The 27,534-nt window shown below is 50.3% G+C and overlaps 1 protein-coding gene across 41 annotated transcripts in view; it reads right to left on the minus strand.

The window, feature by feature from the left end:
* The window catches only part of Iqsec1 (IQ motif and Sec7 domain ArfGEF 1), a 319,742-nt gene that overhangs the window by 41,998 nt on the left and 250,210 nt on the right, over window positions 1-27,534 (minus strand). For 6 of the 41 annotated variants that reach the window (XR_015685820.1, XR_015685819.1, XM_087659264.1 and 3 more), the window contains exon 1: window positions 11,183-11,475. Coding sequence is in view for 4 of the 8 variants with exons in the window: in XM_087659264.1 (XP_087515390.1) it covers window positions 11,183-11,247 (65 nt within the window). In the remaining 4 variants the exon portion in view is untranslated. 41 annotated transcript variants of the gene reach the window in all.

Consider the following 27,534-nt stretch of genomic DNA (forward strand, 5'->3'; position numbering starts at 1 on the left):
CAGAGCCTAGTGAACAGGCAGGGTCAAAGCCACACTGAGGTCAGAAAAGACAAGGATATGGTGTGGTGCCCTCTTCTTCCCCCACCCACTGTCTCTCATGGGTGAGAGGCCTGTAGGAAGGAGGCTTGCAGGTCACATGCAGGCTCAGAGTACATTGTGGAGATGCCATAGACTCCACACAGGCACAAACTCATCACATCGCAGCAGAGTTCCTGGGGCTCAACTTGCCAGGTATGGAGGACAATGCAGAAGCACCCTGGGATCAGCTTCAGGGCCACTGAATCTGCCCTGGCCCACTTCTCACAAACCCAGGATGCCTTAGAAGGCCAGACAAAAGCAGCAGGAACAGAGTCCCTGCCTGACACAGGCTGGCAATCCACACCCTCACTTGGGAAGGGAGCCAGCTGGCAAAGGGGACAGACAAGAGGCTCTGGGTGGGGGGCAGAAGTGAACACCCTGCAATCAAGCACGGCCAGACCTCAGTCTGGCAAGGTGTCATTCACACAGTCACCACTATCATTCTGCAGAACACCCCATCATGCCTGAGGATGCTGTCCCACTCTTGGACAAGAGTACCAAACGGGCCTAAACTCAGAGGAAAGCTGACACTAATGGCCCAGCCTTTCCAGAGATTGTAGAACAAGGTCAGGCTATCCACCTGGCTATGAGGCTGGGCAGTCCTACTCACAGGAAGCTTCTGAGGGCGCTGGGCTCCCAGTAAATTATTCCAGCACAGATTGGCAGTATGCTGTGTGTGGTTCCCCACAATGTTTTGTCTTAAAAATTAGAATAAACTAGACATGCCCATATCTCAGAACTTGGGAGTCTGAAACTGAAGGATCAAAGTCCAAGTCCAGTCTGGGCTACAACAGTGAGTTCTTGTCTCAAAACCAACCAACCAACCAATGGATGTACCAAATAAACAAAGGAAAACAAAGAGTAAGTTGGCACCATTTTAACATTGGATACAACAATTCTGACTTCTGAGAGAGGACGACCGCTAAGAACCCAGCCACCCTGGACCTACAACCCAGGGGTGAAAGGCAAAGCAAGCTCTAGTGTGCTTATACTCTGCCACGGTCCCCACCAATTTCATCACTTACTCACACCTAGCAACTCTTCTCACACACGCACTTCCTGTCTATGCAGGAGATCTGTGTAAGGCTGAAATTCAAGGCCCACTCCTCATTCCCAAGAAGCCTCATTTAGAAGGCATGAGCTCTACAGGGATGGTAGGGAGCTGAGGCCTTGCTCTTGGTGGGTCTTCAGAATGTGATTTTTATCAGACTCCACAAAGGTCACCTCATTATACTGACCACAGCCTACTCACAGTAGGTCATGAGAACTGCCATGCCTCTGTCAGGACAGGATGTAAGAAGTCACCAGATGGCAGCATTTACTTCAAAGCATCAGGGTGTCTTTCCCTGACCACTGAGAATGTCAGCCCTGGTTTGGGATGACATCTCATGGCTCCAGAGGTACCCAGGGCTGAGTTGGTGAAGTGCTGCATGACCTGAGGCAAGTGGCCATACCTCTCCCGTGCTCACACTGGCTAGTGCCCCTGACTCCTGGGAACATGTGGTCAAGCAAAGACAAGCCACAACAATAGTTCCCACAGTGGGTTATCTTGCCCTAAGCTATTGACTAGAGAAGGGCTCAACCCTAGGGCTCTGGAGAGGAGAAAGGGGACACAAAGAATGCTCCCATGCCGCCACCCACCCAGCTGAACCCTTGATGCCTCTGGAGCCAAATATGTCTTGGAGAGTTGGGAAAGCTCAGCTCACTTTGAATCCCTCCCTGCTGGGCCCAGGAGCAAAGTTCCCCACAGTTGCCACTGTGTTCTTATCTAGCTTCCCCCTCCTCCTCTCTCCTTGCTTTCATGGACCACTCCCTGCAACCCACCCTCTGCCAGCTTACCCCAGCTAGCAGGGCGGCTCTTGTTGGTTTTGAATGCACAAAGATGACCAGAAGCTTCCGACCCTGGGGCTTGCTCGGAAAGATTTTTCAGAATACACATACACACACAGAGCCAAAAATCTTCCCGGCTGAGCCAAATTAAATACAGAGTCCTCTAGTTATTTCCATACGCGCAAAATGGACTTAAATAAAGCCGCTCTCTGTGGTAGGCTCCAGCAGACAGGGCCAGGCTGGGCCCAGGGACACCCCAGGAAGGCGGGGGGAGGCACAGGCTGGGCAGCCAGCCCTGGAGAGTACGGGCTGCGCCAGGGAGAAAGAGGCCTGTGTGACAAGCAGCCTCTTAGCCTACCCTGCTACCAGGGGTGCAGCTCCCAGAGGCCCTAAGTAGATGGCAGAAGTGGGCAGAAAGCACAGTTAAACTACTCCTGCCCCACCTGACACACGGGCAGTCCACCATAGTTAGCTTAGAACTGACACACAGTGACCACCAGCATCTACAAAGGAGGGGCACCTGGGTATTGCGATTGGTAAACTTCTTTCTTCTCATTTGGTGGAGGAAGAAACCAAGACAGAGAGGAGAAAACTTAACCAAGGCCATAGGCTTTGAAGAAGAAAGGGGTACTGTGTCAACTGGGATGTAGACCACTGCAAGACTAGGCTGCCCCTTGTTCCCTGCCTAAGTCACCTGAGTCCCTCTGGGGCCAGCCCACTACTGCTTGTCACTCAGGGCAGAGCAGCCAGCACAGGACCTTATACTGTGTTTTCTGTCCCCTGAGATCCTCACGTGACCTCAAGCCCAGAAGCTCCGACTCTCCACATCACTGGTACACAAGGCCCTCTTCCAGTATACTCTTCAGGCAGGGATTATGGCTACAGATCAGGGACTGGGGTCTCTGTGGGCCTGCACTTCTCAGCCATAACGTGGGGGTACCAGCCAGGTGCAGTGGCACATGCTTTTGATTCCAGCACTTAGGAAGCAGAGGCAGAGGCAGGTAGACTGCACACATGGAGATGAGTATAATGCCAGCCTGTTCAACATAGTGAGACAGCCAGCACTATGCAGTAAGACCCTGTCTCCAAAACCAAACAAAGCAAAATAAGGTGGGAATACTACAACCACACAGGGCTTAATGGTGACACACCCAAAATCCTCAACTGGGGCCTAAAGGCCATGAGGTGCTTCTGGGGGGTCTTGTCCCTGCATCACAACCTGGCAACAGGTAAGAGATGAGGAGGAGGAGGAGGGTTAAGGAGGGGGAGAACCGTGTAGAAGCAGCAGCATCCGCACCCAGGGTTGGGGTGGAAGTCTGACCTAAGAATGCTCCCTGTACTGAGACAGAGACAGAGGCAATTTGGGTCTTTTCTAAACAAACTTGATTGAGTCCTGTCCCTTATGTGCCAAGAACTGTGGCAGGCATCAAGGTTAGTCATGAGACATTCATAATAATGACAGCAACTAGCATTTGAACACCTACTATGTGTCAGTCTCATTATTAGGGACCTACTATATGCTAGGCTCCAAACCCAGCACTGAGAGGTAGCCAACTCCCAAAAGTGCAGGTCAAGAGTGGTGTCAAGGGAGCTAAAGAGCAGGAGAGTTGAAAGGGGACAGAAAACTTCTCCAGGACTTAAGCCGTAGGTACCTACGGACCCCCTGGGAGAAGTGTGGCATGAGCTGTTGGCCTGGGCTGAGGTAGAACAAGAAACCCTGGATAAAGGAGAAAGAGGGTGAGCAAAGGCTAAGGACCCTGACACTGAATGGCAGCATGTCAAGGAAACAGTAGGCTAAGCTAAAGGAAACAAGGGGAAAGAGGTAGAAGTCACAGCCTGACTCACAGCACACTACATCAGCTGAGAACCAGAGTGAACAGATCTCATGGGAGAGGCCAGGAGCCCATTTCCATGTCCTCCCTTCTCAGGGGTCCTAGAGTGACTGATGAGTGAGCCACAAGCACAGCCTCCTCCGGACATCTGGCATCCCCAATGGGTCAGGTACTAACTGGGAGCCCACCTAAGCCCAAGGGTCTTAAAATAGAACGGCCAGGGGCTGTACAAGGCACCCACCCTGGGGACAGCATATCTCCAAGGCCAGGATAAGGGTGACCATGAGACAGGTCCCAGAATCAAAGTCAGAAGAGTTTGCTTGAAAATAGTAGATGGCAGTTAAGATGAGCTACTCATGGGATTCATTAATTCTCTACTTCTGTAGGCATTTGAAATTTTCTGTAAGCTTGAAGATCTGGCTCAGCAGTTAAGAACACTTGCTGTTCCTACAAAAGAAATGAATTTGACTCCCAGCACCCACACGGAAGCTTACAAAACCAGTTCCAAGAAAACCAATGCCCTCTTCTGGCTTCCTTGGGCACCTGATATGCATACACTGCATATATATACATGCAAACACTCGGACTCACCCTTGGAGACCCACTGGGAAATTACGCCATGACCCAGTGTGATGACTGGATTCAAGCATTTTAGCAGGAATCAGAATGTCTAGCTGGCAGTGAACTCCCACGCCTGCCCGGACTGATTCCACCTTCCCTCTCCTCTCATTGTGGTGAGTAGAGAGTTGACCCTATTCTATCTTGAAATCCATAGGACAATCCTGAGAAACAACAGATAACTTCCTACAGCTGGCGAATGGGTCCCAAAAGGAAAGACCACTAGCTACCCAAAGTTCCTGCATCCTCTGCAAAGTGTGGTGCATCTCAGCACCCATTCCATGGGGGCACTCAGGAGCCCCGCACTGTCAATGGGGGACTGGATGAGTCCAGAAGGGCCTGTAGGCTCTGGTCTCTCCATAGCTGCCACTTCCACCCTTCTGACCATTTCTACACAGGATTCTAAGCATGTGTGTCATCTCCCCATAATGCCAGAGGTTCTCTTACCAACCAGAAACCCTTGCCTGTACATAGCAAAGCTCAGTTCTTCTGTCCAGCCTCAGTTTCCTTGCCTATAAATTAGAACGATGGCAGCAATTCCAGAGTGTTCATGGGCAGTTCCTCTGTGTGTGTGTGTGTGTGTGTGTGTGTGTGTGTGTGTGTGTGTGTGTGTGTGATTCAAAGGCCTAGAGTGCAGCTTCTGTTGATCTTATCCTGTTGCCTAGACACATTCCAGTTGCAAGCCTGAGTTAACATCAGACCCACCAAAGTAGTTGGGGTTTGCCTAAACTCAGCACCCTCTCTTTTCTGTTGTCACAGACAGGCACCTGTTATGTGCGATACCCATGTTCCCTCTGCCTGCACAGTCCCCACTGACAGATAAGGCGGCGGCAGCTCAGTGTGGTGCCACTTGCCCCAGCAGCACACCTAAAACAGGCAGATCTGGGACTCTGGCCAGGTTCCTCCAGGTCTCGTTGCCGTCCCCTAGCTACTGACATCACTTCCGATCTAGGGTGGTGGTAGAGGTGCCTAAGGAATACCTCTTTCCTCTCCCTCTCTAGGGCTGAAGCTAAGCCCTGAGCCCTGGGTCTCAGGTGTCAGAACAGACAGGACCAGAACCACCAGTGTGGCCCAAAGCTCCACCCTACACATGCCACTCACTGAACCCGAGGTCCCAGAGCCCTACTGCATCTGCCTCTGGGCTGGGCACTCTCCTCAAGGTCTGCAGTGCCCAGGATCCCTGGCTTTCGGATTCTGCCTCACAGAGCATACAGGCCAAGCCTCCCTCTTCACTCTAGTTGAAAGGCAAGCCACCATGCTGAGCACACCTTCCAATCTGTGCGCAAAGCAAGTCCCTTCATTTCTGTGTGCTTTTGAGCAGCTATTGATAGCACTACAAGCACAAGAGCCTGTGGACCGTCATCACTTCCTTCTGGTCTGCCCTATTCCCTCTCTGCCTTGTCAAATGAACAACACTTCCTGGCCCCCTCACTGCTATGTGTGCATCCCTCCCACTTTTAAAACTGGTTTTCTCTGTGACCAGAAAGTGAAATCAACTGCTCCTGTCCAGCAAGACATTTTCCCTGAACAAGCAACACGGTCCTGTCCTAGTGTTGGGGAGCCACGCCAGCCTGAACACTCAGTGCCACCACCTGTTAGCACTGGTTTCTGTGCACATCTACACATTGGCATGTGTCTCCCGTCCTCACAGCTACCCCACAGCCACGTGCCATCATCTACATTTCATAAGTGGGGAAACTGAGGTGTGAGATGTGAATACGTCACAGAGATACCAGAGAGCAGAGCTGAGGTTACAGGTCAGGGCACAGGTGGGTGGTCCAGTAACGAGTTTGCTCCCAACAAACAGGTGAGCATCCTCATCTACAGGTGACCACAAGGGTCTTCACAGAAATGGAAACAGGAATCCAAAGGGGAAATCAACAGCCACTGAGGGCCAGGCCTTTCTAGGTGGCCTCCTCTTGAGGGAGAGCTGACCCTTCAAAGCCTATTAATAATCACACAAACAACAACAATAAAACCCAACAGAATAAATGACAATTATAAATCACTGCCTGGGAAAGGTTTAGTGGGACTACAAGCTCTGGTCCAAATGCTCTGCCTGCATCTGAGTCCCCACACCACCCAGCTTCCAGTCAAAAGAGAAACAAAAGTACCAGGCCCTTTTCAAAGAAGAGGGTCTCTAGGAGAGTGCATTCAGGATGCTGACAGAATCAAACCCAGCCTGGGCAGCAGGCAATTTGGGAGAACCCTTTCTGTTTGTGTGCATGAGAGGCTGCTCCCAGCTGGGGCCTCTTCCAAAGCTTCCAGTTTATTAACCATCCTCCTCCCCTTCGGGATTAAGTTCACGGCCCACAGCCATCTGTCCTTTCATGTCAGAAGCCATGGGTTTCCTCACCCTGTGGAAGCCTGCGTTGGTCCCTTAGCGGATCAGGGGTAGTCGGCTTTGTCCCTGGCACCCCAGACCATCCAGAGCTGGAGCTGCATACAGGATCAGAGTATTGTTTTTTAAAAAGTGCTACCCACATACCCCTGATAGGGTCCACAGACGTGATTTTTATGGTCTGTGGGGAAAGAGACACCAGGAGAGCCCAGCACATTGTCACTGACCAGGGTGCAGGCTGGGGTACTTGGGAAAATTTTTGGAAATCTGGTATCTTGGGATACCAGATCTATTTACACTAGCAACATTTTGCCAGACATGAGGAAATAGATCCTCTGAAGCCATGTAGTCAGGGTGCAAATCCCAGCTCAGCCCTCCCCGTATGGGGACTCTGTACCGCTTCCCCCTTACTCCTAATTAAAAACACACACATGGGTTGGGGATTTAGCTCAGTGGTAGAGCGCTTGCAAGGCCCTGGGTTCAGTCCCCAGCTCTGGAAAAAAGAAAAAAGAAAAAAAAAAAAAGAAAACACACACACACACACACACACACACACACACACACACACACACATACACGCACGCATACACATACACACACGCACACACACACATATATACACACACACATGCACACACACACACCCCACTGCTATGCACAGCCATGTGGTTATTACTGTGCTGACCTTTGAACAGAAAGGAAAAGCAAATTCAGTGAGACTCCCAGTTTTGTAAGCAGAATCTCATGGAAAGCTCTACAGAGTGCATCCAGTTCAAACTGAGCTGTCACTGTGTCGAGAGACCTTGCACCAAGAGAATAAAATGTGAAGGAAGCCACTTCCCTGGTGAGCAGAGAAGCTGTGGCCATGCACAAAGAACACAGACAAACTCTTAAGCGAGTGGCCTCAGAGAGTGTTCCCATGTAGGGTCCCCAAACCAGTCTTCAACCTAGAAGAGAAGATGATAGGGACCATTTCAATCCAGCAATCTTGTTGTGGAAGGGAAAAGCTGGACAGTGACAGCAGCAACCACTCACTGCTCACCTAACCCCCCTCCCACCCACAGCTGTAGTCTCATTTCATGGGTGAGACAATCAAGGCTCAGAAAGGGGAGGCAACATACCTAATACTGCTCAATCAGGAGGGCCAAAGTGACATACAGAGTAACCATGGTTCCTCTATCACCTCAAGGGCTAGCCAAAGAGGTGCTCAGTAAATGTCATTGGAATGAAATATCATGGCAATGAAAGAACAGGCAAGTCTAGGGCTGAGCAGATCTTGGGTCAACCTCTTCCAGGTCAGGAGAGCATGCCATCCCTGGTCACAAGTTGTATTCCTGGATGCAGTGGTCAGTTTAATAACAGGGCCAGGTGGGGTGGATCACTCAATAAGGGTACCGCTATGGAAGTCAGAGTTGGGAAAGGCCCAGCTGGCACCATGCCATATTTTCCCCATAATTGCCATCAATTTTCTCTCTGCAGCAGCTCCTGCAGTGGATCAGCCAGATCCTCTAAGGCCACAGCAATTAATTCTTGAAGAGCCTTAATGGCCTTTAAAGTCATTAGGATCTGCTTTTGAGGACTCAGGGTAAATCTCACTTAACAGCCTTGAGCCTCCTTTCCCCAGACAAACACACCTCTCCCAGGCCTCCAGTCATGGCACAGTCCCAGCCCACTAGAGCTTGGTGGTTGCTTCGCCTCTGTGCTTACTGGGCAGATATTTCACACGTCATCATCATTCAAAGGAAATTTACAAAAGAGGAAGGAAGAAAACACAGCGGGTCACTGGCAGCTGGGAAGTGCACAGTGCTGACTTGGACAAACTGGACAGCAGACTGGAGGCTCCAGGGCTGGCCAGCCATGGAAGGCCACCCACACCCGCAAAGCCCCTGCCAGGCACTACTGTTGTGCCCTATCGTTAAAGGGGAAACTGAGGCCCAGAGGGCTGTAGTAACTTGAATTAACTCAAAAGTGAGCTGTGATTTGAAAGAATTTGTCTCTCTGGGCCATCTTCTTGATGCTCTGAGCTGCTCTGGACTCCTGATACTCTAGCAAACCATGATTCCACAACTGCAGAATGTAGCCAGGTAAATGTGGCTATATATGTGCGTGCATGTGCACGCATACGCATACACAACACACACACACACACACACACACACACACACACACACCCATCTGCCCAGTCATCAGGCTATTCAATCATGCAGCTGTCAATGTTGTCTGTGTTTTAAGCCAAAGCTGTGTAAATATTAGCACAACTGGTTCATAGTCCGACTTTCTTGAACAAAAACCTGAAGTCCTGGCAGGGGCCTCCAGAGGCCTAACCTCCATCTCAACATCTGGGTCTGAGTCTCCTGGGCTGCTGTGGTCTAGGTATGGCCACTGGAATCTCTGTTTTTGCTTGTGTTCTTTTAGAAAAGAAAGGTAAACAGTCCTGAGTTGCTGTGATGTGGGAAAACACTGAAGCATCAGGTGGCCCATGCTATTTAAGAGGCCTGTGCATACAAAGTAGTAGCTCTGTGGTGACAGAGACTGAGTTACGTCTCCGGAGCATGCTGGTTCCTAGCTGAGTTTAGGGAGCAGGTGAAAAGACTTTAGGGAAGATGCAATAAAGTCCCAGGAAGACTGTACTCAAAGGAGCACGTAACTCAGCCTCTGCACCACACACTAGTCTCGACAGCCGTTTCCAGGCTTCCTTAGAAACTACAGTGTCTGTGTGTGTGTGGGGGGGGGGGGTGCCCATTTGTTCTGTGGCTGATGGGCTGCACCTGAGCAGGGCTCCTTGCTCTCCAGGACACCTGGCACCACTGTGGCTACAGAGAGGCTATGAAGCAGCAACCCAGAGCCAGGGTTTAGGCAGGAACCCCTTCATCCGGAAGAGGGACAGAAATACAATGGAGGCATCCATGAACACACCAGCTAAAGTGGCAACACTTGGAGGTTCTAACAGGGAGAGAGGGGAGAGAGGGGGAGGGAGAGAGAGAGGGCAGGGGAGAGGAACAAACAAACAAACAAACAACCTTATCCCCTTCAGCTCCAGGGGTGAAGAGGTGTTGTCAGAAACTGCTGACCCATTACTCATGATCATGTTGTGACCATGGTCACCCCTAAACTGCTGGCTGCATGGAAACTAAAAACACAACTCCGAGCTACGTTCACTGCTGGGCCCCTCCCTGGTCTCCAGGGTAGAGATTAGTACACATACACTAGGCACTCAGTATACCACAGAACTGAGACTGAAAGTACAAGCTCTTTGCTGTCTTGCATTATGAGGGTGTTGGTACCACAGGACAGGAATGCAAACACTGGATGGGACAGCCGAGGAAGTGTGAAGGGTGTTGAGCAACTGTGGGATGAACCCCAATCCCAAATGAAGCCTGCAATTCAAGACAGATGGTCCTGCAGCTGCACCTTTCCTGGCTTTGGCCTCAGATGTTGGGAGTACCAGGTTTAGGAAATGGGCCCCCTCCCCACAGTCCACATAAGCCTCAGGCCCAGGCTTGAGGTACTGCAAAATACACTCATGGTCTCATTGTAACTGCTAGACAGGCTTTTGGGAAACTTTTAAATAAAGGATTAAAAGGCTCTAGGTGGACTTCCCCCAGAGAGGCCCAGTCCACTTGTCAACAAATCCCCTCAGCCTCACACCCCTGCTCATGGAAGGGGCTGCAGACAGCTCAGGGGCAGCTGCGCCAAGCAAGAGGAAATCAATATTCCTAGCACATACACACACAGTCTCCCTCTCACCATAAACCCAGGCCTAGGGTACTCAGACAGCCTTCCATAGGCCCCTAAAAGTCCAAGATGGGCTGACTTCTCTAAGCCATCAGACTCCTTCCTGGACCAGGCACAAGGAGCATGTAAACAACACCCACCCTCCCAGCCGGCAGCCTATTTACATCCGTACTTGGTCAAAAACAGCAGCCACAGAAACTCCAGGTACCCTAGCACCGGCACACACTTCCAGGTGTGCGGTATTTAACACTACTACTACTACTACTACTACTACTACTACTACTACTACTACTACTACTACTACTACTACAACAACACACACACACCCCTGGAGCACACTCTTGCTGGGGGCTCCCTGACAGACCCAGGGTTTCCAACAATCAGACTTATAGGAGAGGCCCCTAAGCAGCCTGTGCACTGAAATCAGACACAAGACACAGGCAGAACTGAGTAGCATCCCTGACACAGACTCCCGGCCATTTGCTGTCTTGCCCTTTACATACACACCGAATCTAGTTTCCCACTCATTCCCACAGAACTCCTGTCCCTACAATCCACTTTTCTCCTTACACGTCCTCACTAACAGTGACTCGCTTCTGGCAGGCAGGCTAGGCATCCTGCAACAGTTACACCCATCCCGGCAGCCCCCTTCTGGCATCCACTTGCAAGATCCCCACCGCTGGCAATCCCACTGCGGCTGGGGCCCACCTCCTACCGCCGGCCTCCGCCTCCGCTCGCCTGGTCTTACCCGCTGTCAAGCTCCAACTCCAGCAAGGACTGGGTCCTCTCTGAGTTGCAGTGCAGGCACCACATGTCGACCGCCGCAAGAGCGGCCCGGGCCGGCGCCCCGGGACCCAGGCCGAGCCGCGCGCCCGCGACTCCCCCGAGCAGCCGCCGGACCTTGGGGCCGATCCCGGAAAACCCGTCTACCCGCCACGAGCCTTCACGGATCTTCCTGGCCTTGCGCCCGCAAGTCCACGCAGCCCTAGGCCCGCAAGTCCAATCACCCGCCTGGCGCGACCCTTTCGCCGCCGCCCGCTTGGCGTAGCTCAAGTCCGGCCGGAGGAATGTGGTCGGGAGGAGGCGGGGCCGAAGGGGCGGAGGTGGGGCTCTTGTGGGGGCGGGGCCAGAACCATGAGTTCCGGGAGGAGCGCAGATTCTGCTCTTGTTCCCATAACAGCAGAATCCCAGAATCCCAGGCTTGCTGTACTGGGTGCTGTACTGGGTATCTTCCCCACTTGTAAGCGCAACAAGTAGAACTCGCTGCAAAACCTCAGTTGTACGCCAATCCCGACTGGCTTCAGTGTACACAACTTTGCGACTCAAACAGCGGAGCAACAAGTTCCAGGACTGTGGTGCACCTATCCCAAATCTGGTGGAAAAAGATTTGTTTCTCTCAAAACATATATTCACACACCCTTTATGGCCAGGAACATGCTAAAGGCAATAATGATCAGCTTCGTATAGTACTTTACTGGTAATGAGGCCAGTGGGCAACATTGTAAAGTGTTACTCCAGGCCCCATTCACTGATGAGGAGACAGAAGCTGAGGGCCCTTCCTTGCCTTCTACTCCCCCTCTCCAAGCTCTCACAGCTTGCTGATTTCTTCTATGTTTGATTTGTTTATAACACATAAGGCAGGCAATGTGCCCAGTACTCATACTGGTGGAATGGTCCCATACACAGAAGACACCCAGCCTGAACATCCCACCTACAAGGCCATTTGCTGAGGGAGTGGGGAAACTGCAGGAGTCACTAACATCGGGGCATCTTGTACCCATCTATTGACAATATTAAAAAGACACAAGCTGTTCATGGTGACACAAATCTATGTAATTCCAGATTGTGGAGACTGAGTCAGGAGGATTCTGAGTTCAAGACCAGCCTGGGCTATGCTGTGAGACCTAGATCCAACAAACAAACAACAAAAAACCAGAGCCTCCAGAGTGGGAAGAAATACTTGCATATCAGATCCAACAGTACTCTAGGGTCTGTCTCCCATAAAGAACTCTTGCTCATCAGTTAGAAGGCTGATTTTCAACAAAAGGCAAAGGATGAAAATGAACAGTTCTGCAAAGAATATATATATGTATATATGTATATATATGTATATATATGTATATGGATATATGTATATATATACAATATATATATATTTATATATATCCAATATGAATATATCCAATGGCCTGAAGGATTCCTGGCTCCAGTGTGAGGTAATATCATTTCTCAGTCACTTTGGAAGGCTACAAACATTTCCATGCACAGACACAGTGGCCACATCTGGCATTTGCCTGGCTAGGGTAATGGAGGAAGGTGTCAGGAGACCAGAGTGCAGTAGCTACATGTGGAGAGGCCAGAAGAAAACTCCCAACTGCCCTCTAATAACACACAAGGTGATACTGAACAGAGTCAAGAGAATCCCCAGGCCCAGCTTCAGGAGCTTTGTGGGAGCATGCTCCAGCCTCACCATTCAGACCCACCAGGAATTTCCAGGCACTTCTCAAAGGGCCAGGACAAGCAGCTGATCAGGCAGGTCTGAGCGACAAACTTCAGGCTGGGGTTTAGATGGGGTGAGCTTTCCTGAGAGCATGTAGTATGGTGGTGGGGTGACTCCCTGGAAACTAAACTCTATATCTTCTGGCTTCATCTTCCTGAACACAGTTTATCTCTCTTGCTCCAGATTCATAACAAATGATAGTGGCAGGGAATGAGGAAAGCCCTGGCTGGGAGACACAGGGAATGCCAACTTTTCTGCAGAAATGACTAGCCCAGACAGAATCAGTCCTTACTTCTGTCATTTAGGCAAATTTATTAGTTTCAAGAGTCTCCGTTTCCTCAAAGTGTTAGCTCATCAGACATCTCTACCCCAGCTGATTCAATATACTGTTTAATTTACCCAGCATGAAGAAGCATGCACTCTGTCCTCATGAGGCCTTAATAAGGAGACACTGTGGCAACAAGTATTCCCTAACATGGTGTTACTGGCCCTAGAAAGGTCATAATGATGGGACATTTTAGATGTCCCATCCTTGAGAAATAAATAGCTTCTCTAAGGGATGCAGGAAGTAACAAAGTCATAAAAATGTTTAATTCTAAAGTTTGGGCCTGGGTTTTAGTCCTGAGCTGATTGCTTTGGCCCGTTTTACATACCATAATCCCAACATATATTACCACCCTCTTGGCTTCTGACAGTCTCCCTACTCTCCTTGGCCAGACATGTGACATCCCAAGCTGTCAGGGTGAAGTCCAGCTCCTCCCTACAGCTGGCTGAGGCTCATGTGGCCTGGCTAGAGGCCATCTCTCCAGCACTGTCCCCATTCCCCTCCTGCCTATCTCGCCAACAGTAAGCAATCGTAAGCTTCTTACTGCTAAGCTTTACTCAGTCCTAACCCTTGTTCTGCCTGGCTCATGACTGAGACTTTGGGGTTCAAATTCCTTGTCCCTTCTCCCAGACAGCCATCAGACTACCCCCTACTTCAAATCAGAACCTCCCTCTTTGACTCCAGTTACTCTACTGAGCCCCCTCCTTATGTGAGTAAGCTATGTCATAGATGAGAGGAAGGGCTGGCCCTGTCCTTCCTGCAGCCATCACCTATGCCTACTCAGGGGAGCCTGGGTCCCAAGGTACCTAGCAGCTACATATATCAGAAGGTTTGCCTGAGACCTACACTCAGCATGCTGTCTGTCTTTGTCTTAATAAAGTTTTATTAGAAGGGAGCCATGCTCGTTCACTCAGGTCTTGCACTGACTAGCTAAATAATTGCAAAGGAAACATGTCTCCTGGAAAGTTATCCAGCCCTTCCCAAAAGGATCGCGAATCTCCACCAGGAGACTCACAGTGGCCCTAGTCACTTAGTAAAATCTGTTCACCCACCCAACCAGCCATACCTTAGGCCTGGGCAGGAACTACCAAAGTGAATGTAAACACTGTGGAGGAAGATAGCAATGAAATCAACAGGCTAGACCAGGTAGTCTGTGCACATGAGAGCCTAATCCTTATTCTCAGAAATGAATCTGGAAATGCTGCTTGACCATCTGTGGAAGCTCACACTAAGCAGACATGGCCATGGCATTGCAATGCTCTGGCAGAGACAGTGGTGATATTGGAAGATATATGTAGAGTATAGATGAAGGCCATAAAACATGCTGTTTGGTCAAATGGGAACATGAGCATGCTTCCACAGCACTGAAGTCATATGACACTGAGATCGTGCTTGCTTTCTGCTATGCTGGGGATGAACCAGGGCTTGGGACGTGCTAGGAAAGCACTCTGCCACTGAGCCACACCACAGCCCTCCCAGATCTTCACTTACAAGGGACACAAGGAAGAGTCTGCCATGGGAAGGGAAACTGAGGGTCCCAGAAAGGTCCTCTGCACCTGATGCCTGGCTGAGGCAGTGGTGGGAAAGAGGAAGAGATCTCTGATAGTTTTCAAAAACTTTAATATTTATTTTTATTTTTAGATGTGTGTCTCTGTCTGTCTGTCTGTCTGTCTTGTCTGTGTAGCGATATGTACATATGAGTGCAGGTGTATGTAGAGACCAGGAGAGGGCACTGGATCCCCTGAAGCTAAAATTGCAGGTAAGCTATGTACCACCTGACACAGAGGCTGGGAAATGAGCTCGGGTCCTATGAAAGAACAGCACAGGCTCTTAACACTGAGCCATCTTTCCAGCCCAGTTTTAAATTTTGAAAATTTAAATCATGTGTATCACTTTGTAAAACCCCAGCACAGCCAAGAACTCCATCTGCAAAGGACAGGAGTATTGTTTAACGACCTCAAGGAAGGACTTTGAGCCCACCGGAGCTGGTCCACAGAGACCCCAATTCTATCTCGCACTTGAGAAATATCTAGGACTCCAGTGAGGCTCCTGACCTAGCTGTATCTTGTAGGTGTCCAGGAAGATCACCTGGAACGTCGTCATGGACTCAAACTGCCCCTTCCTGCCTGTTAATCGTTAACACGTGACTGACCACTCAGCTGGAAACTTCCTATCACAGCCAGGCTCTGTGAGGAAGGGGAAGCTGGGTGGCCTTCCCTGAGCTCAAACCCTCATGTATGAACAGGGAAACTTAGGTACCAATGGACAGCTAAGGGACACCCAGGACTGTGTGGGCATGTACCAGGCACACTGTCATTGACATAGGCTTTTGGACACACTGTTCACTGGTATCACATTGCCTTGGTAGCACAGTCAGGGACCTAGAAAGGAGGGCAGATAACCCAGAGTGGATGACTTTAAATGCCTGCATTCTAACTCAAGCATGGAGTGGCACTTAGGCATGTGACTTGGCAGCAGTGAAGAAGGTATACAGAGCCAGGCTATGTCACTACAGCTCTGGTCCTAGCTCCTTAGAAGGTTGATGCAGGAAGATTGCCTGTACGTTTGAATCTGAGACCAGCCTGAGCCATGAAATGAGACCCTATTTCAAAACCAAACAAATACAAATCACCCAAACTAGGGAGGCAGAGAACAGAAACAGACCCAGAGGTCTAGGGTGTGACCTCTTAGGGTGCCAGGCGATGTGTCCCCCAGGACAGAAGCACAGGTAAACAAAGATCTTTCTAACAGGGGCCAACTTCCCACTTCAGAACTTGAGCCAGTTTTCACAGAAGAAACCTGCAAGTGGGGCCTTTCCCTTTCCCCCTAAGTAAGGAAAGCTGGGTGAACTTACGAATAAGGAGAGACTCAGAGGTTCTTGCTCTGCAGTCTGCTGTCCTGGCTGGATGAACTGGATGTCCTGGAACCTAGCGGGTGGGCTCATGGCTTCCAAAGTACAGCTATATGAACTATAAGTCTTTGTCCAAGGGCAAAGGAAATGGCTCAAGGCCAGTCTTCCTGCCGGACCAGGGGTCCAACAGCTAGAGGAGGAAATGCAGCCCTCTGCTACTTCTGTCAGCTACCAGCTGTCCACAACACATATGCGTGCGCGCGCGCGCGCGCGCGCACGCACACACACACACACACACACACACACACACACACACACAATGCCTCATATATTTCAATTCTAGCTCCTATAACCTCAGCAAACAAGCAAAAGTATTCCTCACTTCAGTCCCTTGTCCCAGCCTATTTCTCCTGGGGGAGAGGTTGAAGGAAGCTACAGTAGGTCTTCAGGGAAGGCATGGGATGACCTCAGCATCCCCCAAACCCCCATGTTCCCCAAGCCCATAGCATCTTCAGCACAAAGGTCCCTGTGAAGTGTAATAGTGACCCTACTGTACACAGCCAGGGACAGTACAAGGGTGCCCCCTAGAGGCTGAAAGCTCCTTCCTTCCTCCACCCTTACCTCTTCCCATGGGGCAAGAACTCAAAAGCACCCTTTCTTCCCACAGTGGGGATGCCCATTGCTTGGGACCTATGGGACCTAACAGCTTTGGTACAGTCCAAAGCACCACTGTTCGTGTGTGCTCATGGATCTTGGTCAGGTTGTCTGGTCTCTTTCCTTCCTCCACCTCTCCTCATGGCTCCCAATCATGATCTTAACCATGAAGCTAGACCCCAGGAACTAATTTAGATGTAGGTCCTGGACTAAGTGTATCATGATCCAGAAGAAAGACATCTGGCCTTAGCAGACTTAAGAGCAAGAGTGAGTAAAGAATTTGAGCTCAGGGTTGGTGTCCCAAGTCTGTGCTTGCTAAATGTTTTATTGAGCCTTCATAGGTAGGCTCTGGAAGATCTTCAAGGGACTGACTCCCTCTGGTTGATTGGAGACAGGTCAGACTCCCGCTCTGTCCTTGCACTGTGGTCAGGGACAATCCCTAAATCAGCATCAGCCCCCTCTCCTGTAGCACAACAACCTGCACCTCAGAGTCTCAATAAAAACTCAGAAGTTGCATCCCTACACCCTCCCCCCACACACACATACTCCATGTCTGGGGTACTTTGCCCATATGCAGTCTGCTTCATTTCTTTTACACTGCCACTTCCCGGAATACTCTGCTTGGTCCCATCATAGAGGGCAGCAGAGAAGAACAGGGGCACCTGGAAGCCATCCTGGAAACTCAGTTGGAGTCCCAACAGAGGTCACCCTTACCTTTTTCTTCACTTCCCAGCTGCTAGTACCTCTCCACGTTTTCTTTAATATGTGGGTCCTCAGGTCAAGCTAACACTCAGAAGACCTAGGGGTGAGCATTTCCAGAGAGCTGGGACCAGGGATAAGTTTGGTTTGGGTGGGAGATGAGTGAACAGAAATCTCAAAGACAGCACCCGTATGCTCATATGCTCAAACTGCCAGGGGACCCCCCAGTACTTCAGCATTAATCATGTCCCCACCCTACCCTGACTTCTGAAGTTCATCCAACCGTCAAGGTTCATGAGGCAGCGGAAGATTACTCCAAGTCCAGGGCCAGCTTGGGCTATATAACAAGATCCTGTGTCAAAAACAGGAACGAATGAATAAGTCCACCCTGGTCTACAATCACCTTACTTAGCACTTGTCAACTGGTGGTCACTTCCACCAGAGTGACGTTCTGAAACTGTTGGCTCACCGCTGTTCCTGGTCTATAGTAGGTGATCAATAAATATTGTTGAGAGAGTCCTTCACCCTTCTGGAGATCCTAGAAAAGCCAGGTGAGGCAAAAACTGCTGGTCCTGTGTGTAGCGTGCTGAGGGCCGACATGAAAAGGAAGCCCGCTAGTTGAAGCTTATAAACAAGACAAAATAAACTGAAACCATGGTCACTGTTGGCATGGATTTCTTTCCACCCAGCTCTACCTAAATGAGGGATCGCCAGCCTATTAAAGCAGGCAGAGAAATAGAGGGAATCTAGAAAAACCTATCCGGACCTCAGCAAGGGTCTGCCCTCCTGCAGACCATTCCACCCGATCTTCCCACTGCAGAATAGACCCACTTATTCCTAAGCACTGAATTCACGGCCAAGAGCAGCTGGCTGGGTGGTGCCAGGCCTGGGCCTGGCGGCCTCAGCTTAATGAATAGATGTGTTCCTTTATAAGAAGGGCTGGGGCGCCTGCCATGCAAATGGATGCCATTAAGGGCTCCGGAGACACCAGCCACTCTTAAGTGGGTTAACATTCCCCCTGCAATCTTCTCTATGTAATTGATTTAAACAACACCTTCTTTTGTCCCGGAGGGGAGGAAGACTTCAACCAGTGTGACCCCAATCCACTGGCTGGGAATGACTGAGGTGGGATCCTGGGAGGGTGGAGGCACCTTTGGCATGGACCTGAAACTGATCATGCATGCTGGCTGCCCCCGCATTATCTCCCCCTGCTCCAAGGCAGACCCTGCCTAGGCCTCTCGGGATGCAGATACAGGCCTGCTCTCAGGAGGCTTAAGCTTGCCTGGGTGAGAGGAGTGGAGTTCACATATTCCCCACAGCAATTCTACAACATGGGGCTTGTTTCCCAGTTTGATCACAGAGGCCTTGGCATCCAGAAGGTGAGTTTTCCCTAAGAAACACACTTGTAAGTGATGGAACCCACCTCAAGCCGGTAAGGTGAGTCAAACATGCCTGCTGGGTGGCGGCCAGCAGCAGGATGCAGCTCATTCCCAGGTGAATGTTCCTTATAGTCACAGTGCAACTGTCCGGCTACCACCAGGATCCTCTTTGTGGAAATCCAGTTTAACAGTTCTCAAGCAGCCCTCAACGCGAAGTGTATGCTCACAAGTTACAAGACCAACAGAAGCAGACACTGCTGCAGACTCGAGAATCCAGCTGCCGGAAGGCTGCTCATCAACCATTCGAAAAGAAAGATGCTTTCCACACCGGGGAGGGGTTGATCTTTGAGAAAGAGTGCTACATAGAGAGAGAAGAAAGTGGGGCTGGAGGTGTGACACGCTTGGAGGTGTAACATTTGCTTAGCATGCACAGGTGCTGGACATTCCATATACTGCATGGCAGGAAGAAAACAGGAATGAGAGGGTGTGTGTGTGCTTGGGTATGCACCCTTGACAGTGGTCACCCCGGTGAGGAGTGGGGACCACACGCTCATGTGCATGGTTTGATAGCTTAGCTGCAGAGCATATAGTGATGTTACTGTGCACATAATAAAGAACGGTGACTAAGTCTTTCTTGGTTTAAAGCAACCAGAAGGGTTGAGAGAGCGGTGGAAGGAGAGTGACTCTTCCAGTGTGTCCTCCTGGTATGGAGTCTGTAGGCCACCTGGAAGCTCACCTGCGACCTGAATTTCACACTGTCAGTGCTTTGCTCTGTAAATCTGAGCACACACCATGTGCTTTAAGAATTGGTGCATTCAAGTCTGGTTAAAGACTCAGTCAGAGCTGTCCAATGTCCAAGGCAATTGAGGAGGTTGACAGGGCCCAGGCAAGGGAGGCCTCTACCTCCCATATCTACTGCAAGGAGGAACTAGATCTGCCCCAGCCCCCTGCTGCCCCCTACAGGCCAAGTCTAGGAGTAGCACTCTGGGCCCCAGAAGTGCTTCTGCCCTAGATGGTTATACTGTTTTGACCTAATCCTAGCTCTGAAACTCTCTCAGCACCCTCTCTTCAGTTCATGGAAAAGCTGAGACCCTAGGAAGACAAGTAACTGCTGCAAGCCAGATTGGCAGAGCTAGAATTTAACCACAGGCCTGGTGCTGGTTAAGGAGAAATCTCAGAGCCGTACAAGCCTGTGGGCCTTGGGCTAGTGAGAAAGCTGTCCAGAATACATTAAGGACAGCTCCCTCAGTCAGCATCTTCCAAGTGACACAACCCAGGGGCCCTTCTGGTTTCTGGCAATTTTCATAGTCAACTGTAATTTATATTTAACAGCAAAGACTCCAAGGGCCGGGCCCCCCGAGTGCTGGGAAGGCAATGTATACTTTCCAGTATATAGTGTTTGCTCAGCGTACCAGCCACCAGCTGTGTCACCTCAGAGGCTTTTTCCTGGCTGGTAGTAATTCACACTGAGTACACCATACAGTCAGGAGAGGGGGTGGGCTTGGTCGGTTGGCTTCCTGGTTCCCACACCATTCCATCCTTTGATTGACACAAAGAGGAGCCGATAACTGAGCCATCCTGGCTAACTAGCCTGCCATCCATACATCCCACAGGCCATGGAAAATGGCCTTTCAATTACTTGCACTTTCCCTTTTAATGGCCAGGGTGCCTTTGTGTGTGTCTGAGCCTCTATGAGTGACCATCCGCCTTCCACACACAGGATGAGAAATGAACACTACCATCCTGGACATGCCTTCTAAGGTGAGTTGTCCCCCAGGAGGCCCAGGGTAACTGACTCTCCTACTACTGGATGGACGGAGGCTCAGATAGGCCAGAACACCTGAAAAAGACCCAAGGTCACACAGTACAAGTAGTCCTAGCAACCTAAGAGCTACAAGCACCTCCTAGGCAGGGCTGGGACTGCCTGGGGCTTATGGCTGCAGGCTAACCAATTAATGTCTGAACAAGCAAGAGTGGCCACAGGAGGCATGGAGGATGGGATTGGCTCACTGACAGTGGCATCGGCTTGGAACCCCCTTGAAAGATCTGCCCTCTTCCTAAAGGGCATATAGTGCCCTCCAACCACGGGTCAGGTATGTCTTTGCAGCATCTCAACTTATGACTAAGAGAATAATAAATATAAGTTATGTATATTATATATTTATACAAATCGTGTAAATATATAATTATAAATTTAAAATAAATATAATACAGTATAAATATATAAAGATAATACATAAATATAAACAAAGGCGATAGGAAACTGAGGCTGTGGCTCCAGGGCAAGACACTTAATCATGGTGGGGACTGCAATCTGCTAAAGCAAACAAACAAATGAAACAACCAAACCAAAACTAAGGTATCTAAATGCTTACGGCATGTGACCTCAGCTAATCTTGACCATATCCCATTCAACAGGCAGTGGACCCTTGCCCAAGGTCACCGGGCAGCGCTGTACAGGGCACACAGGTTCTAGAGGAGCAAGCAGGGCTTGTGTATGTGGGACACTGGGACCAAGGCTCTGCTGCACGACGAAGGTCTTTTGGGAAATGGTGGGAAGATTAAGACAGGAGATGAAGGAAGACAGAACAAGCAGTGTCCCCACCTCCAGCCCCTGAGCCTGCTCTTTGTGTGTGCTGGGGCTCAAATCCACTGTTCTCCCTTTTTTTGCTACAGCAGATATGTTTCCGGTGAGTTTCAACCATAGAGTAGCAGAGTGAGAATCAGCGCAGTAAGTGAGCAAACAAAGCCACACAGCCAGTCCAAGGGCTGCTCTGGGTGAGGCTCTATAGGGTACAGCCAGAAAGAGAGGCATCTGGCACCTGAGAGCTCTGCCTTTGATTCCTGGCTCTGTCGTTTTCTAAGCTGTGTAACTTGGGCAAATTAAGGTCCTCTCTGAACTTCAAGCTCTCTCCACATAGAAGATAATGATGTCTATGCCCTAGGGCCAAGAGAGAAACAGCAGGCTGTACAAGGTGTCAGACGATGTCTGATCTCATCGCCACAGTCCGTATTGAAAGTGGGGGTGTGTGAGGAACTGGGCCATGGCTCAGCAGCTGGGTACTTGCTTAGCATGGGTGAACCCCCAGGCCCAACTCCAACAAGGCAAAATAAAGATGAGAGGATTCATGTTTATATATACTTGCTTATATAAACGTGAAAGTTGAATAAGACATGAGAAGCTGAGGCATGACAAGCTAAGTTTAGAAGAGAGGGCCAGGCATCTGGAAACAACAAGCTATAGTCCCCAATGTGGAAGGATAAGGGGAGGGGCCAGCCTCAGGGTCCTCTGGTATATTTTGAGTACTTAACCATGTAAATAAACATTACATAAGTGAGAAGCACAAGGCTTGAATGAAAGGTTCTCATGCAGAGCTGTTCTTTGTATTTGAGGAGAACTTCTAAGGTGCTATCTGGGATTCTCCACGTCCTCTTCAAGCTCAAGAAGCCAGCCCCAGAAGAACCAGGAACTAGCTCTGGACAGTAACCTCCAACCACCGACCACGAGGTGGCAGCCTCATCAGAACCCGGGGCTCACCCCATGAGTAGAAGCCTGGGAGGTCAGACTTCAGACCTGCTCTCTCACCCTTCCCTCGAGGACATCCAAGTGTCTTCATCTGATCTCAGATGGCCTGCAGAATCTCCTACACATAAGGAGATGCTGAGACTCCAGGCCAGCAGCTACCACTGGAGGTATGGGTGGCTCTGAGCCGAAATGGCCTGTCGTGGCTGAGCTGTACTCAGGGCTTCATCACAGACTCTGGATTACTCTGGCTCACTGGAACCTGGTATGGACGGAGTCAAAGCTGGGCCCTGTGAGTGGCTGAGTACTGTCTGTCTGTCTGTGACTCCCACTATTCCTGTTAGTCCCACAGTGAAACAACTATCAGCTGTCCTTTCCCTATCAAGTACTCTTAAATTTTTTACTTTTTCAATGTAGGCAACTTCTCAATCTTAAGCTCTTTTTCATACTGATTTTGCCTAGGCTAGCCTCAAACTCATGACAATCCTATTGCCTCAACCTCTCAGGTGTTAGGATTCATAGGATCCACGCCCATCTTTATTGAGGATCTGCATACTGTTCATGAAGGCTATCAATATTTACCATATCAAAAATTAGGAGACGTTCTTTTAGCACACAGAGTGCCATTCCATTAACCAACATGGCACATAACCTCCAGAAAATTCCACTGAGAGAAAGTGAGGTGAAACAGACTGAAAGCATCTGTTACTAAGATTATCTGAACTTACAACTCTTGGGATCATACTTGAGAAACATGGCTGGCAAGGAATGTCCTCAGCCTCAACGATGCCCATATGGCTTCACCTATCTCTACCCCCCCCCCACTGACACTTAGGTTCAGCCCTATCTTGAAAGGGCTCCAAAGGCAGAATCAGTGGAGAATCCCCACTCATCTTGCCCATCCCACACAGCACAATCTGAGCCTCTGGCATGCACAGTCTGTGCCCCTGCCAGGTGCCTTAGGAACTTAAAGAATCAACCCAAATGTGCTCAGCTTGCAAGAGGCAGTGTTGGGGTGCTGGACCACCTTAACACTGCAGCTGAAGAGGGGAGTCCTGACCATGGTCACCAAGTTCTGGCAGGGGTGGCCATCTGTCCTTCCTGTGCACAGAGAGAATGACATGACATCTAGCACTCCCTACCTGACACCTGACACTCACCAGGGCCCTCATGCTCCCTCTCTTGTAACCAGCATTTAATCTTGAAGTCTGCAAAGCTGGGATCTGAACCCAGGCACTATGACTCTAGCTCCTGATCTCCAATGCCTGTAAGAGGGGTCCCAACAGCTGTCTCCATCTGTCTTCAGGACAGGCCCTGGGGACAAATTTATATTGGCCTAAGATAGCCAGACCACAGCTGGTGGAACAATCTTCAGAGGGGATGAAAGATGGGCTGTTGATATCTGCATTTGGGGCCCAGGGATGGTGTGTGGGTGAGGGGCAGAGAAGCGTAGCAAGTCAGGAGGGGGCAGTCTCCAACCCCATTTGTCCTAGGCCTGCTAGGCCAGACCACCCACCACCTCTGCGGGCTGCTGCCACCTGCTGCCTTTCTGGAGAACTGCATCTTGGCTGGCCCAGCATTGAGACTGTGGCTGAGCCCAGAGGCCCAGCCTTAGGACCTGACTAACCCAAACCCGCCTACGGTGCCTCAACTCCTGGGTGACCTGTGAGGGAACATGGCCCTTTCTCTGGATAAAGATAGTCTGTTTGTACCTGTCCCTAGGCTCAGCACAGATTTAGTGCTACTGGTTGTAAACAAGGTTTTGTGGGTGGAGTGAGTTATGCTGGCTCACGAGAGTCCCTCTCCACATCCTCACCCTTGGAACAGACACAGAGCAAGGGGGTTTTTAATGCTTATGCCAGGCAAACAGAGGGCTGGAATCTCCACAGAGTTGTCCTGACCAGATGCACAGTCAGGAAGGGCAAAAGTGAAATGCTGTGCGACTCTTTTTGACCAGAGTTCACAGGGCACTTTCCCAGAGTTCTTTTGTGAGAACTCACTTCTGGGGGACACAGACCTTACTTAGGTCCAGGATGGGGCAAGAGTTCAGGCCTCCACTGCCAACTGCCCCCATGTGGGTATACAAACTCAACATAGGAAAACCGGAGTTTGAGGCTCTAGGTCACGGAATGGCTGTGAGTTCTGGTCCCTGCCACCCCTCCCCAGGCCAACTGTTCTTCTTGGAGAAGCAGGGAGTCCAGGTGAGGGTTAATTGATAAATATGACCTGTGACCCCATGCAATCACCTGCTACCTTCTCTTCTTAGACCTGAGGTGAGATAAAACCCTGCCCCAGCCCTCTGGGACATATGGAAATGGCCAGAGATAAGAAGCTTGCAGGCCCAGAGGTCACAAGGCCAGGCTTAGCTTTCTTTGCCTTCAGGTTCCTTTCCGTGTGCCGAGAAAGCCTATAAGGTATTTATAAGCAACTAAATGTTGAACACAAATAACCCCTATTCCTACATCACACTCCTCAGTCTCAGTGGCTGAGGTGACAATGTACAGTTTACTGGGTTCCTCAAGGGGATGAAGCCTCTACCAATTTCTGCAGCTGCCACAGCCTGCGCACCCCACTGAGTCAGAAGCCTGGAGGACAGTCACCATAGCTGGCTCAAGGTCACACAGTGGCCAGCTGGCAGCCAGGCTGGGCCTGAGCCAGATCCCTAGACCTCAACACCAACCCCCACTCCAAACCCAGAATCATCTGGTGGTGGGGAAGGGGGCTAGTCTCTGCCCCAGAGCCTTACTGGGCACAGAGGAGTCGTTCTTTCTGCTCACAATTCCTGCTGTTTGCCCCGTGCCAGGCTGCAGCCTCCCTCCAGCCCTGCTGACGAGGACAATCTGGTGCCAGAGTTTGACAATCTGTGTGCCTTCTGGAGGGAGGTGGCCGTCAGGGGCCCAGTTCCGAGCGGGTGGACACAAAGTCACAGCAAGCTGCCAGGGGTCCTTTAGAATACACCCGTAGTGGCTGATCAATATATAGCTGACAGACATCCCAGAATGCTTTTCATACTTGCTCTGGGGAGGGGCGTACGCACTCTCCTCTATACACTGTTTGGGGGGGGGGTAAGTTCTTGACCATAATCTGTACTCCCTAGCAAGCACTGGGTCAGGAGACATGCACATAACACAGAAGCCCCAGAAGAGACAGGAACTAAGAACTCCAGAAGACTAAGGGACCTCAATTATTGATCTGTGAAAACAGCCTGGATTGGCTAAATGACTAAAGGTTGTAGGGGGCAGGACCAGGGTCTCGAGGTACATTCTCCATCACAGCATTTCAGAGTCTCTGGGTAATTAAAAGTAAGGCAGGTACCACTGTGATATCTACAGTACAATGCCGAGTCAATTCCAGCAGTCTAGGCTAACTGCACATTGTAAGGAGGGTTGTATGTGGCTGAACAGTATCCCAGATGCTAGCTTTCCCCTGACTTTCTTCTCAAAACTTTGGGCTCTCTTGTTGCCTTTTGTCATACAACCCAGGAAACCCACTGAGGACTAGTAGCACAGCCTGTAACATACAGGTCCCTGTGTGTACACCACTGAAATGCTGGATGGGTCTGGGTACGGAAAAATACCTTGGGGCCTCAGTTTCCATATCAGTGAAATGGGTCACTCTTCCACACTTTGGAAGAGGTAGGAAAAGAGGTGGTAGTAAGGAGCCTGGTCCTCAGCCCTTCCTCCACTCTTGTGGAAGCGAAATGAAGGCTATTGTTGTCTCAACAGGCTATGTCCTACCAGTGAGGAACTCCCAAAGGGAGCTCCAGGGCCAGGCTCCTTCCCAGTGCAAAACTCACATTTGAAAAGAGGGATTGGTGGGTAGAAATTTTGTGCCATGTACAAGCTCTGGTGGTCAGGCAAGTGCTGAGGACTGGAGCCTGGGAGTCACCTCCTAGCCTCCTAAACACCTAGATAAATCCCTGGGATGGGACATTTCAGTTTTAGATAGCACCCAGAGCTGGGCGGGACATTACTTTTCCTTACCTGGGTCCAGTGCTGGGTGGGGCCTCTTGCAGAGAGGTGGCCACAGTAGACTCTGTGTTCCCGCAGCTGAGCTTTTCCAGCCCTCTGCCCAGTCAGAGGCCAGCACAGGTCATAAATCCTGAGCCCCTGCTTAATCCACCAGTGCCAGAGTCAGCGCTGGCTGGACATGTGACCTGAGGCCCCAGGACCTGTTTGGCAGGAGCAGCAGCTGGTGGGGTGGGGCGGGGAAGGGAAGTGCCTGCCCTTTGGTTGCTTCTGGCCATTTTCCCCTGCAGGGCCCTATCACCCAGAGCCTGCTGCTGATTCTAGGACCACAGGGAGGGAGGGGAGAGACACAGGCTGGGGACTGAGTGCAGCCTAAGAGGGCCTCATCCAGAGATGCTGAGATGCCTCGGAGGTACTGCCAGGGGATCTTACTGCACACAAATCCGTTTCGTGTGGGGTTGAGTCCCACTGTGAAAGGTGGAGTGTAGGCTGCACTGAATTCCTCAAATGTGTGAGAGTTCATCAAGAAAGATGAGGATGGGAATTGGAAGAAAGGGAGGAACGGAAACCATAAAATCCTTCCCAAGGCCTCATCAGAGGGATAAAGGGGCTGCTGAGAGGGACCAATGACGGTACACCTCAGGAAGGAATAGAACCAGAATTACCCAAATTCAAATTCAACAAATCAAGGAAGACATGAAAACACAGAGACAGGGTTGACTTTAACCTTCAGCAACGAGAAGAGGTGAATGAGTAAGAGACAAAACACGCCTCATGGCCAAACCCACGCTCTTTTTACTTATTTTTTCTGTGCACGTATATTGTTTTTGTGTGACAGGAATGGGACAGGTGTGGCCCCAAGCTGGGACTCAGAGCTACCAGGCAATGGCTGAACTCATTCTATGCCCTCCTTCAGACACATAGCTTTGCTCCTGTGGTGACCTCAGCTCTGACAGCAAAATCTATCACTCTGCAAATGTGGGCCTGACATTGCTATTTGGACAGTGAGGATCTAGGTGGTTTCTGTCATTTCCCCTGAAAGGAAGTAACTAGAAAACAACCGTAAGACACGGCGTGCTTGTACAGAATTATCCCCCTCTGTGCCTTTAGCTGGTGGTCAGTGTTGTCATCACCCCAATATGAAAGAAAGCCAGGCATCTCAACGCAGGAGGCTGAAACAGGGGACTACTGAGTCAGGAAG

Source organism: Rattus norvegicus, chromosome 4 (assembly GCF_021556685.1).
Source record: "Rattus norvegicus strain SHRSP/BbbUtx chromosome 4, alternate assembly SHRSP_T2T, whole genome shotgun sequence".
In the NCBI taxonomy this organism is placed as follows: Eukaryota; Metazoa; Chordata; class Mammalia; order Rodentia; family Muridae; genus Rattus; species Rattus norvegicus.